A 16,886-nucleotide genomic window follows, 5' to 3' on the forward strand; every position below is an offset into this window, starting at 1 on the left:
AAAATGTGGTATATCTACACAATGGAGTACTATTCAGCCATTAGAAACAATGAATTTATGAAATTCTTAGGCAAATGGATGGAGCTAGAGAATATCATACTAAGTGAGGTAACCCAGACTCAAAAGGTGAATCATGGTATGCACTCACTAATAAGTGGATATTAACCTAGAAAACTGGAATACCCAAAACATAATCCACACATCAAATGAGGTACAAGAAGAAAGGAGGAGTGGCCCCTGGTTCTGGAAAGTCTCAGTGGAGCAGTATTCGGCAAAACCAGAACGGGGAAGTGGGAAGGGGTGGGTGGGAGGACAGGGGAAGAGAAGGGGGTTTGCGGGACTTTCGGGGAGTGGGGGGGCTAGAAAAGGGGAAATCATTTGAAATGTAAATAAATTATATCGAATAAAAAAAAAGAGAGAAAAAAAAAAAAAAAAGAAAACACTACATCTTCCACTTGTCAGTATTGTTGGTCTGACCTGATAGCTACTTGTATGTGCCTATCAGCACAGATAGTGTGTCCCGACGTGCAGGACAGTCAACAGGGTCCCCCGGAACTACCTAAGAGGAAAGCGAGAGACAAAGAGACATGGAGACGAACAGCAAGTCTGTATTCTGATCAAGCTCTCAAACTTTACTGTTTTACACACTGCAATATAAAGGAAAGCAAGCAAGATGCAGGGAGGGGGTGTGAGGGGGGAAACATTGTCTCTGGGGAACAGTCTCTCAGGGGGCAAGCACTGTCTCTAAACATTGTCTCTAGGAAGTAGTCTCTCAGAATTTTCTCTCAGAATCGCATGACAAAGCTGGCTTGGGCTTCAAGGAAGCTGGCAAACTAAAACAATCACGAGAAGGTGAAGTGGAAAGAGTTACAGTAACCTAACTGCAAGTGAGCTCTGTTTGTTCTAACCAACTAAGCTCTATATGTGCTGACCAACTTGATATTTGCAAACCTGAGAGCTAATATTTCTTCTTCCAAAGGCAGGCTTGAGCATGTAAGAGGGCTGGAAGGAGGAGGTTTTGAGATCTAAGTGAGACCGGCTCCTGGGAATAGTGAGTCAAGAAAAAACATCATATAAATCATATTTAAATATATATGCACATGTGAATGTATCTATCCCTGTGTGGCTACAGTAAAAGCGAAAGTAAACCTGGAATATACATATACACATACACATACACATACACATACATATACATGTGTGTGAATTTTTATTTATTGTTATTTTGTTTTGTTTTGTTTTTTTGAGACAGGATTTCTTTGTGTAGTCCTGGCTGTCCTGGAACTCACTCTGTAGACCAGGCTGGCCTTGAACTCAGAAATCTGCCTATCTCTGCCTCCCAAGTGCTGGGATTAAAGGCTTACGCTACCACTGCCTGGTTCTTAAACACTTTAATAATTGGACCTTGATGAGCAGGGGAAAGTTGACAAATAAAGAAGTAGATCTTGGTGCCTAGCTTTAAGAATGTAAGCTAATGTGTTTTAACAGGGCAGAGGGACTAGGGGAGAAGAATACAGCCTGCCAGAGCCATGTTTGCTGTTCTCGCCATGGTCCAGCTGCCTAGACTGCCTCCATCCCTACATGTGTGTTTATTGCTGGATTGCTGAGTGTTGGGGAGTGGCCTTCAGTCGCTCTTGCTGGGACACCTGCTGACATTCCGCCATTGTTGTTATGAGACCAAAGCTATCTGGCTTGTTAGTAAAAACCAGGAAGAAGAGACTATGTCAGTTGATATTCAGATTTTGGGGGAGCATATGATACCAGGGCAGTATAGTCTCTGAAGCATGTAGATTCTGATGAAACAGGATGTTATTTCTGATGAAAGAGCTAATGATGGCCCTATATTTGTTGGGGCAGTCTGTGGTTGATTGGAAATACCTTGGGACGGAATTCCTAAGGACAGAGGTGAAGTTAAGGCATTAAGAACAAAATGGTTTTGGATGTACACTTGAAACTATATGGTTCTTGGTCCATGTAGCTGGGAAGAAGAGTCCAAAGAGCAGGGACATGAAAAGAGGATCAGGAAAGGGGAGAGATCACACCCTTCAGAATACTTAGTAGATAGGAAGTCTTAGGCTGTCGGTTGGCAGAAGTAACTGTCTGCAGTCTGAGTGTTCTTGAGAAGAGGCAGCAAAATTTAGATTGGTTGTGTAGGTTAGCTGTGGAACAACAATTATCTTAAAGTAGGGTCTGGTTGTGCTGGAGAGAGTATAGTTTGAGAGGCTTTTGTTACTTCTAGACAGTCTTTCTTGTGCTGCTCAGGTAGTTAATTTCTGATATTAAAATACATTAGGAACATGGACACCTGGAAAGGCTCTTGAGAAACTGAGGGGCAGTCAGTAACATATTTTTGCATTTACTATGAAAATGTTGAGAGAAATTGGTTTTGGTTCCCTATTAGTGTTCTGACTTATTCCGAATGAATGATAGAAGGAAAGAGAGCCACTGCTTGATGAATTTAGCCTTCTCGTGACCAGGGGATTAGCCTCCCAAGGACTGAACCTTGAGAGGCTCCTAGAAGCTTTTTTATATTGTTACACAAAAAGGCCTCTTTAGCAAGTCAGTCTCTACCAAAACGTCTGATCTAACCTAGGAGTTGTCTTGAAAGATCCATAAGCAAAGCAGCCCTCAGCCACAGGAGACAGCATGGTTTGCCAGAGGTTGCAAGCAACACTTGAGATGGCTCTTTCTCTAGTGGCCTTGTAATCTTTTCTTTAATTAGGCCATTATTTAACAATCCCCATATAGTATGCATATACACAGCACTCTCCAAGGGCCACACATAGCCCTCCTTGCTACAGTAGGCATAGATCCAAGCCCCTTCAGTTTTGCAAAACCACTCCAGTTAGAGAACAATCGGATTTTTCTAGGACTGTCATTGACTTTTCTAATCTTTAGATGTGTTCATCAATAGCTTCTTGCAAGGAGTGGGTAATGGGAACCCTGTAATAAGAAAGTTTTTGTTCCTGTTCCTATAGCTCCTGCTATACCTATGCCTAGGAGGGTAGACAAAACAATGGCTCTAGTGGATTCTCTTTTAAATTTATTATGAGGACCCAGTAAAAGGTAGTTGAGAACATATTTTCATGAATGGAAAGTCATTCTGGGAACCAACTCAACTAGAACACAGAAGTCAGAAGGGGAATTAAGTACGTCCATGTGAATGCATAGAATTAGGTCATTGAGAAAACCCACCAAGCATCCTCTAAAATGCCTAAATAGTACCCATTGCAAGAATCCTTAGCAATAGTGCCTTTTCTTCTGTCTATTGTGATACATAGAGAAGTTAGGTGGAGTCAGCTCAAGGCCATCGGTCAGAACACACCTGCAAAGCTACCTGGCTACACAGGGACAGTCCTGACAATTGCTGCTATGTTTCCTTTCAATGGCATGGGACTGGAACAGTCTCCTTTCCCTCCTTCCAACCAGATGACAGCTCACCAGCTTCAGAAGAGGGAAGTCCAGCTACATATCATGTTGGGAGTACTTGAAAATATTCTTATCAGGAAAAATAAATCATGTAGAAAGGAAGAAAGTGTAGGGTCAGTCATGCAGACCTGGAAGTCCATAAAAGTACTATAGAAGGAGGATGATCAAGAATTCAAGGTCTTCCTCAGCTACAGAGTAAATCCCAAGCTAGCTCGATCTACAGAGTGACTCCTCAAATGGAATTGCTCTCTCCCAGAATGCAGGAAACACTGTGTTTCTTCCCCAGAACCAAGTAAACCAGACTTTTAAAGGAAATCCTGTATCCCTACATTGGTTGGGAAGTGACACAGAATTTAAAGCTCAAAGTCATCCACAGCAGAGTTGGAAAACTTTAGATACTGCTTTAAATAAGGACTGAATTTGACCTTGATGCATACATGACCACAGAATTAGGAGTGTCTGTGTATGTGTGTCTAATTGTCCTTGAGTGTGTTTGTTTCTTTGTCCTCACTTATGTAGGCCAGGTATATTTATGAAATGCTTTTCTATCTTAGTTTTTGAGACAGAGTATGTCAAGTGATCTCTGGACTGCAAACTCCTACATCTGCTTCTCTCAACCACCAGGCCTAAGACAACACAAAGATGCTGCCTTGACTGGTTTTCAAAGGATTCTATACCAAACACATATTTGCCCAGTCCCAGTGACAAGATCGGATAATTCCACATATTTAGAATGTACATGTCCTTTTTCAGACAATATACCACTCAGCCTGGAACTTACTCTTCCCTACACGGGCCTTGAACAGGACAGGGTAGCTCAAAACCGATATTTCTGCATTGGTGATATCAAGATAGGAAGATGAGGATCTTGTTCAAGATCATTCTTGGCTACAAGGTGGCCTGTTGGTATATATGAGACTGACTAAAACACAAATGCTAACAGCATTACAGTATACCTAAGGAGAAACTGAGGCAACAGGATGCACAGGAAGTAAAAACCAAGCTGTGCTATGCTCTAGGTTCCATTCCATTTGATTTATAGACGGGACAATGTGAACACTATAACAAGCATAGCTACTAACCAAAGTAGAAAGAGACAAATGTCAGGATATAAAATGGAAGTATGCCTCAGACATCTGAACACATCTACCAGGGAATAAAAATCAATGTTTGTATTTGTTGTAAGTAGAATATGTTCCCTTAGCATACTTCTGAGTTTGTTATTATTAAGAGTGATACATTCAAGAACTTTTGTTGTTGTTGCTGTTGTTAGGTCTGTTGATCTTTTGGGTTTTAATTTCCTGTATCTGTTTTGATCAAGTATGATTTTAAATTTTATGTTCATACTTTGTGTATGCCACATAAGGCAGTCTTCAGTGTAACATAACTCCCTAGAGCTCCTGTTTATGAAAGAGCAATTGAGATCTTCTGTTTGGAAGCTGTTCATTTGGAAGTTCTGTTTGGAAGTGTTTGTGTTTCCTCATTATTGGCTTTTGTATTCTCCTGGATTTCTTTCAATGATTTTTGTGTTTCCCTTGCAAGGGCTTCTAACTTTTGATCGATTTTCTCCTGAATTTCTTTAAGTATGTCCTTCATGTGTTCCTGTACCAGCATCATGACCAGTGATTTTAAATCCAAACCTTGTTTTACTGGTGTGATGGGGTATCCAGGACATGAAGGTAAAGGAGAATTGGGTTCAGATGTTGTCATATTGCCTTGATTTCTGTTATTGACGTTCCTGCGTTTGCCTTTTGCCATCTAGTTCTCACTGATGTTAGTTGATCTTGTCAATGCTGGACTCACCAGTGCAAGCTGCCCCTTCCCAGGTGGCCTCTGGTGAACAGCTTACCTCCTGCACTGCCTGGAGACAGGGTGCTGTGGCCCAGGCTGTTCAGCTCCCGGAGCAGACACCTGAAGGCTCCCACTGGGGCCTGCTGGATTCACCGGAGCACATCGACTTCTCCCCTCTGGCCGCCCGGAAGCCCCTCTTGCCTCTTGCAGGACCTGGAGATGTGGTGTTGCAGCCCAGGCTGATCTGGATCCGGAAGCGGAGAGCTATCTTAACATCTTTTAAAAATAATTTTCTTAAAAATTTTAAAAGCTCAATGTTAAGAGCAAGCCATTTCTTGAGGTATAACTTTCTAATGAAAATCTTTTACAGATCTAAGTGTGAACTTTATTTTGAACCGCATCTGTATGAATCTGGTAAAAATGTTCTTTTGGCCAGAAACTCTCTAAGTGAGGCCTGCAAGACAAAGCTGCATCTCTCAAGCCTCTGCAGCTTTGAGCAGCTTTGAGGCAGCTCTGAGCTTTGTATTAACTCAAATGTAAATCTCCTGATCTGAGTTTGTTATCTCTAAGGCCAGACCTACACCCACCGGTCCTGCAAGGAGTAGCCTGCAACCAGACCCCATTGTATGGAGGTCACATAAGAAAGGGAACCTGTAATATCAAAGCATAACTACAATTTTTGAAAGCAAAACTCAGTTTTAAGCAATCATTTCTCCTTAAACTTAGTGGCAAACTCATTTTCATATTGTAAAGTTTGTCCATCATCTTGTGTTTGAATGTATGACAGTGTAACTTATTGAAGAGACATTATTTTAAATTGTATTTCTTATAAGTCCAATCTCCAGGCCAAGATTCACACAAAACACCATGCCAATTTAGAAGCATCTTAGAGGCCTGTATTTCCTGGGTTGTGTCATGCCATGTGTAGCTAGTTAAGATGGCTCCAACACTGAATCACCAGTTTTAAACTAACCTTTTCTTAATAACATTATACCTTTTAAATCATAACCAATTAATTTATAACTCTATCGTCAAGATATGTAAAACATTTATACCTTTAAGACTAATTAGAAATAAAAATGAAGCGATCATACAAATCTCATAAATTGAAACCAAATACATTTTTTTTCTAGCTGTAAGTTCAGGGGAATAAAGCACTTTGAACCCAATCACCATCATGATAGACATTTTTCTAGGAGAATTAACCATTTCCACTTGTCTGGCTCCTGGCCCTTTAAGAAGCAGCTTTTTTTTTCCAGCTGTCTTTGACTCCTACCTTAGAAAGTAAGGCACCTCAAATTAGACTCCTCTGTGTAAACTGCAATTGGCAGGACTGCCAGCAAGATAACGCCTTTTTACCATTTTTTTTTTTACATAAAACATAAAAACAACCAATCATTCAGTCAAACAAAACAATAGACAACATGAATTGACACACATATAGACAAGTTTTGGTGCACCAAGGACAAACAATAGACAGAGAGGGAACTTGATGTCCCCAAAAGATTCAAATATCTTAACCTGAACTAAGGAGATCTCCAGTAGGTTTCAGAGAGAAAACAGGACATCTCCGTTTTCCTGTCCTCACCAGGAGAGTTTTGAAATAGTTTCCAACCATTGTTATTATTATTATTATTTTGATACTGTGTCCTACACATGGAAGAACTGCTTTTCTGCAACCTGCTTTTTTCTCTTGTTTAAGATTTAACAAGGGGGAAGGGGGGTGCCTAGGTTAACACACACACCTGTGGAGAGAGGTGGGAGGAGAGTCCAGGTCTTACAGTCTGCCCGTGAGAGGTTTTTTTGCTTTTTGTTTTGTTTTTTGTTTTTTGTTTTTTGTTTTCTGGCCACCTCAGCAGCAGTCTCTGACTTCTACCTGCATGGGTCTCCCCTGTCCATTTTTGCCTAGTCCCTGTCCAGGGAGACAGCCCTGGGAAAGCATTTGTTGAGCAATAACCTCATTGGGACCACACATAAGGACTTTCATATGAGAGAGAATGTCTCTTCCCCAGAGGTTAACAGGCAGACCAGGGACCACGAAGGGCTGAGTAGAGCCAGTATTTCCCTCTGTCCTCCCAAGTCAGCAACTTTGAGCTCTGGAGAGTATTTTTTTTCATTGTCCAATCCCCTGCAGATGGGTCAGAGAGGCTTGCAAAGGCCAAGGGGGGGGGGCAAGAACTTTGTGGGATCACAGTAGAATCGGCACCTGAGTCTAAGATGCCCTCAAAGCTTTTACCGTTTATTTTAAGGCTGAGTATAGGACGATCTCTAGTGATTGCCTAGACCCAGTAAAGGTCTGAGGAACCTGGCTGAGAGGAGCCAAGCTGCATGCCTATCGCTGGGTATAGGGTGGCGGGCCACGTGGTGGGGCTTGTTTTGGCTCTGGCTTTTTCTAGGCATTTGACTTTGAAATAAATCTTGAAGTTAGAGTGACCATTTGTCCCTCTTAGCTCCTTTAAGAGGGCTACTTGCTCTCTGCAGCTTTTCTCCTCCAAGTTGGCTTTCTCCCCAGGGGGTCTCTAAACTTAATGGCATATCAGCAAGGGATGGGTCCCTCAGGAGCAGAGGATAAAGAGAAGTTACAGGAGCTGGTGGCTGGGCACTCAGACCCGTCTATAATGACCTAGGAAGGTTTTGGAGAGTTCTTTTTAGGGGAAAGCAAGGTCACAGAAGCTGCCGAGACAAAGGGCAGAGGCAATATTCAGCAGGGTCCTCATTCGCACTCTGAATGAACCCCCAGTAACTAAAGAATGTATCAGACATTGGTTCACCTGTACCTGTTTTTAAAATCTTATTAATTTCTTTACCAACCTTATCTCAAGTTAGCGGGTGAATATCAGGTCCACTTAAAATTAACCAAGGACATTTCTCATGACAAAAAAAAAGAACTTAATTAAATCTTTTTTCTTAACTCTTATTCCTCTCTCCCTGAATTAAAGCTTGATTTCTCCTATGAATCAAGTCTCTTTAGCCTTTTTTTTTCCCCAATGACAATCGGATAACAATGTTTGGCCACTCACCTGCCCCTCTAGCGACGCACGAGCGATGCGGTCTGTGGGGTCCTTGAATCCTCTTCCCGGGGTTTCTGCTTCATAGTCCGGTAGTTGACCATACTTCAGGTCCCTGTTCAGGCGCCACTGTAACCCATCCGGCGGGTCAGTTATTCAGGGCCCCGATGGAGCACTACCTTTGGGTCAAAGGGGGGGTAGAAGAACGGAGACAGAGGTCTCGTTTAATGTTCTGGGGTACACAGGTTTTAAAGTTTTCAGGAGGGATGTGCCTCAAGGCAAGGAAAAGGAAGAGATAAGGGTCCTCTGGTGGAGTTATCTGGTGTTTGCACAGGCTGGAGCCTACCACAGTTATCTCAGGACTTCCTTCCACTGCAATTAAATGAGAGACTCTTCTTTGTTTTACTCAGGACCTTTGCCATGGCAGCTCTCCGGGCCGAAGTGAGGATCTCTAATGGCTTCCCAAAACAGAGGTTATGCTTGGGCTCAGCAACACGGACTTCCACTCACCAAAGCTGACCTGGCTACAGCTGCTGCTGAATGCCAGATCTGCCATCAGCAGAAACCAACACTGAGCCCCAGATATGGCACCATTCCTCGAGGTGACCAGCCAGCAACCTGGTGGCAGGTTGACTATATTGGACCACTTCCTCCATGGAAAGGACAGCATTTTGTTCTTACTGGAGTAGATACTTATTCTGGTTATGGATTAGCCTATCCTGCACATAATGCTTCTGCCAAAACCACCATCCGTGGACTCCCAGAATGCCTTATCTATCGTCATGGTATTCCACACAGTATTGCTTCTGACCAAGGAACTCATTTCACAGCCAGAGAAGTGCGACAGTGGGCCCATGATTATGGAATTCACTGGTCTTACCATGTTCCCCATCATCCTGAAGCAGCTGGTCTGGTAGAAAGATGGAATGGCCTTTTGAAGACACAGTTACGGCACCAATTAGTTGGTGACAGCATGGAGGGCTGGGGCAAGTTCTTCAGAAGGCAGTATATGCTTTGAATCAGTGTTCAATATATGGTACAGTTTCTCCCATAGCCAGGATCCATGGGTCCAGGAATCAAGGGGTGGAAAAGGGAATAGTTCCACTCACTATCACTCCTAGTGACCCTCTAGGACAATTTTTGCTTCCTGTCCCCACAAATTTAGGTTCTGCTGGCCTACAAGTTTCGGTTCCAGAGGGGGGAGTGCTCCTACCAGGAGCCACAAGAAACATTCCATTGAACTGGAAGCTCAGACTTCCCCCTGGCCATTTTGGGCTTCTAATGCCCTTAAACCAACAGGCTAAGAAAGGAATAACAGTGTTAGGAGGGGTGATAGATCCAGATTACCATGGGGAAATTGGATTGCCTCTCCACAATGGAGGTAAGCAGGATTATGTCTGGAGTGCAGGAGATTCCCTAGGGCATCTCTTAGTTCTATCATGTCTTGTGATTAAAGTCAGTGGGAAACTACAACAGCCTAATCCAAGCAGGATGACAAAGGACACAGACCCATCAGGAATGAAGGTATGGGTCAATCCTCCAGGAAAAGAGCCAAGACCTGCTGAGGTGCTTGCCAAAGGTGAAGGAAATTCAGAATGGGTAGCAGAGGAAGGTAGTTATAAATACCAGCTAAGGCCACGTAACCAGTTGCAGAAACAAGGATTATAAGTAATATGAATGCTTCTATCTTGTTGTGTTGAAGATACATTTGTCTTTCTTCCAATCCCTTTAACATCAATTGGTATTGAAACACTAAAAGAATGTTTCCAAGGGACATTTCCCCATTGTAAATTTGCAAATGTGTTTGCGATTGGACGAGGAATAGTTATATCATGTTAGGCATATTCACAATCTTGTTATTGTTTCATGTGGACATGAGATATTATTTGTGTCAAATTGACAAGGGGTGGATTGTAGTGGCTATTCCTGGTTGTCAACTTGACAACTTGACTATATCTGGAATGAACTACAGTCTAGAATTGGAAGGCTCACCTATGATCCTAATTTGGAGGCTCAGAGATATAAGTTTCTGACCTGGATCTTGGCATGGAGACCTTGAAGCACAGTGGCTATGAATTTCAGAAGATTAAGACAAGGAGATCTTCCAGTTCAAGATCATTTGGGATTAAAGGCATGAATGCACACACCTTTAATCTGGGCCACACCCTCTGCTGGAGACTCTCATGCCAATATTCTGGGCCACACCCTCTGTTGGAGACCTACAGCCTTTAATCTGGGCTACACCCTCTGCTGGAAATATATAAGGATATTGGTAGAAAGAAGATTCTCTCTCACTCGTCCTTGCCTGCTTGCTTCGTGGGACTGAGAAACTGCTAGATCATTGGACTTCCATCCACAGCTGCTGCTGACCATTTTTGGGGAGTTGGACTATAGACTGTAAGTCATTGACAAATTCCCTAACTATCTAAAGACTATCCATATGTTCTGTGACTCTAGAGAACACAAACTAATACAATGGTACACCAATTTTCCAACTACTATGAGACATCAAGTCTTGCTGCTCACCAGACTGACTACTACAAAGCAGACTTGATGGACAGCCCCACACTTGCCACTACACACACACACACACACACACAGAGAGAGAGAGAGAGAGAGAGAGAGAGAGAGAGAGAGAGAGAGAGAGAGAGCAAACTATCAGTACTATGGAACAGTGGACAAATGGAGCCTTGCAGAAGCAATCAAGTCAGGACACACCCATTTACTTTCCTCTACTCTTGACTGTGTATGCAATGATACTAATAGAGGTTCCAGACTTGACTTTTCCACAATGCTAGAAAATAACCGGGAATTGTAGCCTCAAATTAACTTACTATCTCCAAAGTTGCTTTTTGTCAGGGTATTTGGGGAGTATTATTTGGCTTAAAAATCCCCATGACAGTCCACCACTGAAGGATGTCAGAGCAGGAATTTAGAGAGAGAGGCAGGAACCATGGGGGAACACTTGATGGTTTTCTTCCTTCTTCCTTTTATCCATCCTTCCTTCCTCTCTATATTCCTTCCTTCCTTCCTTCCTTCCTTCCTTCCTTCCTTCCTTCCTTCCTTCCTTCCTTCTCTCTCTCTCTCTCTCTCTCTCTCTCTCTCTCTCTCTCTCTCTCTCTCTCTCTCTCCTTTCTTTCATCTGATTTCTTATTCACTTTACACTCCACTCACTGCCCCCATTCCTGGTCACCCCCCCCACACACACACACACAATACTTCCCCTTCCCCCTTTCCATCCTCTCAGGATGGGACACCCTGGATATCCTTCTCCAACCTTGTCTGGGTATTTTGTTTAACAAAGAATGACACTAGGACACCAATCAATGCCTGGCTCCTCTACACTGCTAGGAATCTGCATGTGCCATTTAATAGTAGGGGCAGTGGGGTATTTAGCAGTTCTGGTATATAGCTGTCTATGTGGATGATTCTCAGGGTACACTGTGTCCCACTTTAATTTCTAAAACACTAAATGTTGCTCTGCAGAGCCATCCTGACTCAGAAGCTTTGAAGCCATTTCAGTCCCTGTGAGTTTGAACAGGTATGATCTGTGCATGCCCTACTGTGACCTCATGAGGATCCATTGTGAGAGTCCACCCAGCAGATATAAATAAGGGAGAGGCCTGCCCTGGATCTCTGAGGGTATAGAGAAGTGGAGTGGTGATTTACTTGTGAGATATACATTAGTGAGATTGTGTGAGGTTTTGAGATTCTGATTGTTTGATTTGTGAGTTGTGTGTGTGTGTCTGTGTGTGTCTGTGTGTGTGTGTGTGTGTGTGAGAGAGAGAGAGAGAGAGAGAGAGAGAGAGAGTCAGAGACAGAGATAGAGACAGAGAGACAGAGAGAGACTGTGTGGGTGTGAGGGTGAGTCTGTGTATAGATTAGTTGTGTGTTCTGTGTGTCTACCTGCTTGTGTGTGTCTGTGTGAATTCATCTACAAGCTTACATACAGTTACAGGGAAAGCCCAGGGTTAGGGTTAGGCTAAGGTTAGTGTTAGTGTTAGTGTTAGTGTTAGTGTTAGTGTTAGTGTTAGGGTTAGGGTTGGGTTAGGGTTGGGTAAGGGTTGGGTTAGGGTTAGGTTTAAGGTTAGGTTTAGGGTTAGGTTTAGTGTTAGTGTTAGTGTTAGTGTTAGTGTTAGTGTTAGCTAAACATTCAGTGCTGTGCTAAAGGTATGTTGAAAACTTAATTTCTAAAACAGAGTCATTCACTGGCCTCTTTTTGCCACATAGGCTATGTTTTGACCAAGGAGCCTCTGGATCTGCCTGTGTTTGGAGATTCAAACTAGGGAGGGACATTAATTAGGCCTGTTTTGTTTGGTGGGTCATTTGTTTAACTTTTGTGGTGGGCAGTGGTACTTTGCATTTAAGTCCAAACCTTAGGCTTGAACAGCAGGTTCTACACTGAATGAGACATCTTTCTAAGTCATGGACACTTGGGTTACTACTTTAAGATTTCCTTCTTTGTTTTTCTGTTTCTATTCTTATTTTCCTTCTGCTTTTATTTGTCTTGAATGGTTAATATGTTTGGGGGCCTTTTTTTTCTTTTGTATAACAGGATATTTGCTATAAATTTCAAATTTTAAAAATATATTTTTTCATTTTTGGTTTATTTAAACTTTTCCTTTAAAAACCATTACTGAGTACTGGTGGTGTTATTGACCGCTAGAGATAAGGCATAATTGGATGTGGTTAGTTATGGTTTCCAATTCTTTTCATTTCTCTGGCTTGCTTTTGACTTTTGCTTTTTTGCTTCAATTTAATGAGTTTTACATGCTTCTCTTTCTGTTTTGATTACTTGAGGGGTCCTGGCTTTGCTTTGATTTCCTTGGTATTTTAATTAGTTGGCCTGGTTTGGGGTGTTGGTCTTCAATTTTTATGTTATTTTGTAAATATTTTCTCAATCATTTCTTTCTTCTATTCATGTTCATTCTGATACTCTAGTTCTCTTCTCAGTTTTATCAGATAGCATCCAGTACATTACTGAGCTGTGGTCTGTCTATTTTACTAGATTGTGAGCTAGTCGTGGTTTAGGGATCAAGACTGGGTTCCTCTGCCTGTGTCATCGTGGGTCTAGGTTAAAGCTTCTTGTTTCAGTGGTTTTCACTTTGTCTTTTGTTTTTACTTTGGATCCCACTGATTTTGTTACTCTCATCCCTCATGTCTCTGTAAGTTTCTTTATATCTCCTTTCCTTTCTCCCCAGGCCTCACTGCCTTTGGCAGTAGCACTGCTACCAACTATGTACTCCGATAGTGACTCGGAGTCATCAGAGTCCAACACTGTGGTCACCATGTTCGAGGAGGAGGTGTTCACCAGGCAGTACACGGTGTTGAAGACCTTGGGCCAGGGTGGCACTTCCGATGTGAGGCTGTGCTCCCACTGCCTTACAGGTGCCCCAGTTGCTGTCAAGGCTCTTTTGAGGGAGAGGTGGTCGGACCCAACAGTGCCCGAAGCGGACATTATGAAAATGCTCAGTCACCCAAACATCGTCTCGCTTGTGCAAATAATTGAGACAGAACACACAACTTACTTAATTATGGAAGTTGCCAGAGGAGAAGAGCTACTTAAACGAGTCCGGGACGCTGGATGCCTGAAAGAAGATGAAGCTAGGAGCATATTTGTTCAGCTGCTCAGTGCCATAGGCTACTGTCATGGTAAAGGTGTGGTGCACAGGGACATAAAGCCTGACAATATCATAGTGGGTGAGGATGGAAAGGCTACACTTATTGATTTCAGCCTCGGAGACACATTCCTACCTGGACAAAAACTGGAAAGGCTGTGTGGAGCCTTCCAGTTCATTGCTCCAGAGATCTTCCGAGGCCTACCCTACGATGGCACAAAAGTAGATATGTGGGCCTTGGGGGTCATTTTATATTATATGACCACCGGATTCCTGCCATTTGGAGGAGGAACCCTGTCGGAACTGAGCAACAAGGTGATGAATGGAAAATACCGTACACCAGATCATCTCTCCGACGATATTAGGAGCATGATTAGCCTCCTGCTAACTGTCAACCCAAGGCAGAGGCCAAATGCTCAAGAACTCGTAAGCCATCCATGGCTCCAGCAAGGGGGAAAGACTTTGACATTCTATTACAACAGTGACACCAGATTCCCAGACCCTGATATAATGGGGGCCATGGAAAGCATTGGCTTTCATTCCCAAGACATAAGAGAAGCTTTAAAACACAAGGAGTTTGATGAAAATAGGGCTACATACCACCTTTTGAAAACCCTAGCAAATCAGGATGATGGCACTTATGTGCAAAGAGATGTCACTAACCCAGGAGTGACACCTTTCCCTTCAGCAACAGACCCTAACACTTACCCTCTGCCTCCCAGGAGAAGGGCCAGTGAACCTTCCCTGAAAATACTAGTGTCATCTACTGGACAACGTCCTGGGGAGACAAATGCCCCTGTTGCGCCCAAGAAGACACCCCCTATGGGCAGTCGTCAGCAAAGAAGAATGACTGCCCCTTGCATCTGCATCGCTACTTACACTGTCATGGAAGTAATCGAAACCCTCGATAACACCTTCTCCTCTAGCTCCCAGTTCGAAAAGGCCCCAAGTGAGCCAGAAAGAAGGAGACCGTTCACTCCAAGACCCCCGCAGCCTCAGGGATGGGCCAAATGGAAGAAACGAATTTCGAATTGCATCAGGACTCTATGCTGCTGCTGCATGTCACCTGACACGACAAGCCGGAGGAAGGTGTGCCCCCAAAAGAGAGAGGACACCCCGAAGATGACAAGAAGTACAAGGCATCTTTCAGGTACATTTTTATATTTGCTAAATCTATTTTTTTTTTACTAATATTTGCATATAGACAGTTCATGATTAGGTTCTTGAAGTACAGTGACTTAAACCTAGTTCTATCTAGATAGTGTGGGATGTGGACCCTCCTACAATTAAACACAAATACAATACTTTCTTATTCCAGAAGTGTAGAACAAGAAAACCATCAAATCAAATCAAAACCAAAATCCACTAGTGTAACTCAGTTCCTGTGGCTCAGCTGTGTCCCAAGCACAGGACTCTGGATCTTCTGAGATGCAAATGGTTTTGGGCCACACCCCCTCTGGGTTTCTTTTGTCCACAACCCACACATCCTGTCTTCTCCTGTCAGATGGAATCGGTCCACACCTATCATTGATATGGTTGGTTATCACCGAGTCTTGGCATCTCCAGTGTGTTCAGGGCTGCACTGTAATGAGGCTACACCTTCAACAATGGACTCTTCTGGCCTCTCACAGCACCAAGCTGGGGCTGTTTTCTACCTCCCCTTTGACCCCTCAGCTTTCAGGCTGCCCAAACCAATACCACCCGGGAAATTCTTACACATGATCTTGTTTGACTTCCAGCATGAGAAGCAGACTTTGCCACCATTCAAACAGACTTCTCTTGAGATATACCAAGGAATTGCTTTTGAGAAGATTTTAGCTCTGTGATGTCTCTGTCTTCTTAATCATGTCAAGTGTCTCAGCCAAAGATGAGTTGCAGCAATTGTCCTGGCTCATCGAAGTTTCCCTTTAATGTCCTGCTCTCTTGTTAATCAAAGCTGGTTCTTTGCCCCATGTCCCCCACTGATCAGTACCCAGAGATTACCAAATCAAATACAATGCAAACTACAGTGGTGATCCTATGTAAAGTTCCTGGGCACTCGACTTCAATCATTAATAAAATGGCCCACAAACTTGCCCACAGGTAATCTGACAAAGGAAATTTTTTCAGCAGTTTTCCTGTTCCAGGTGATAGTAGCTCATGTCATTCTAACAAAAATCTAATCAGCACACCTCTGAAGTGTAGTTCCCCCTAAACTTCAGAACAAGGCATATTTGTTTACAAGACTCTTTTTGAGATTTTAAGGTTGGGCTGGTCCTTTAATTCCTAGAACAGGGAGAAAATAAGAGCAAAGTAACCCAAGAATAAGATTATCCTCTGAATCTAACTAGGAGGTCCATTTCCATCTACCACAGTTTTGACTACTGTTTTTCCTGTGATATAAAAACACATATAGTGGGAATGGGGAGCCAGAATTTCCCTCAGTGAAGCTCATTTAGGTGAAAGGTGAATTGGATGCCAATGTGACTGCCTGAAAGGTTGTTCCCACATGACTTAGCTTCATGTTGTGTGCCTCCTGATTTGATGCTGTTACACCCCACATACTTTTGCCACGCCTCTCACGTTCTCCTTGGGTTTTACAGCTTTGTCCTGATTGGCCTCTCCTCACCCCAACACATGCAAGAAGCCACACCCATCAGCAGATAGGTCTACATTTTCTCAGTCTTCCTCTCAATGGCTCTTGCTTCTCTGGCTGATGACCCAAGGTACCTGACATCAGAGGAGAATGGAGACTTCGGAGCCAGACCCATAAGCCTGCCTGCCAAAGAAAGGAGGGAGGCTGCTGCTGCTGCTGTCAAGACCTTCTGGAAGTGGACCACCCCAGACCTGATGCTCCAGCTCAGGCTGCGAACAGTGATAGTAATATCAAATAAAGATAATTTGCTTATTCTCAATGATTTTCAAAGGTTGTTAGGATATATTAATTGGTATTATCTTATAGTAACCTCATCTTAAGCTTGACAGAGGAGGACTTAAACCTATGTTTTCCATGTAGATAAAAATTAACTGGCAAAGGGCAAATAACTTTACAGATAGTAGA

At 43.0% G+C, this 16,886-nt stretch overlaps 1 protein-coding gene across 1 annotated transcript; it reads left to right on the top strand.

Annotated features, from left to right (window-relative positions):
* The first annotated feature begins 13,435 nt into the window (after window positions 1-13,435).
* Window positions 13,436-16,623, top strand: LOC127673834 (sperm motility kinase Z-like). Its single transcript, XM_052169584.1, has 2 exons — window positions 13,436-14,996; window positions 16,429-16,623. The coding sequence occupies exons 1-2, from the start codon at window positions 13,466-13,468 to the stop codon at window positions 16,437-16,439; spliced, it is 1,542 nt and encodes a 513-aa protein (XP_052025544.1). The 5' UTR covers window positions 13,436-13,465; the 3' UTR covers window positions 16,440-16,623.
* Window positions 16,624-16,886: the final 263 nt, after the last annotated feature.

This window comes from Apodemus sylvaticus, chromosome 23 (assembly GCF_947179515.1).
Source record: "Apodemus sylvaticus chromosome 23, mApoSyl1.1, whole genome shotgun sequence".
Taxonomy (NCBI): domain Eukaryota; kingdom Metazoa; phylum Chordata; class Mammalia; order Rodentia; family Muridae; genus Apodemus; species Apodemus sylvaticus.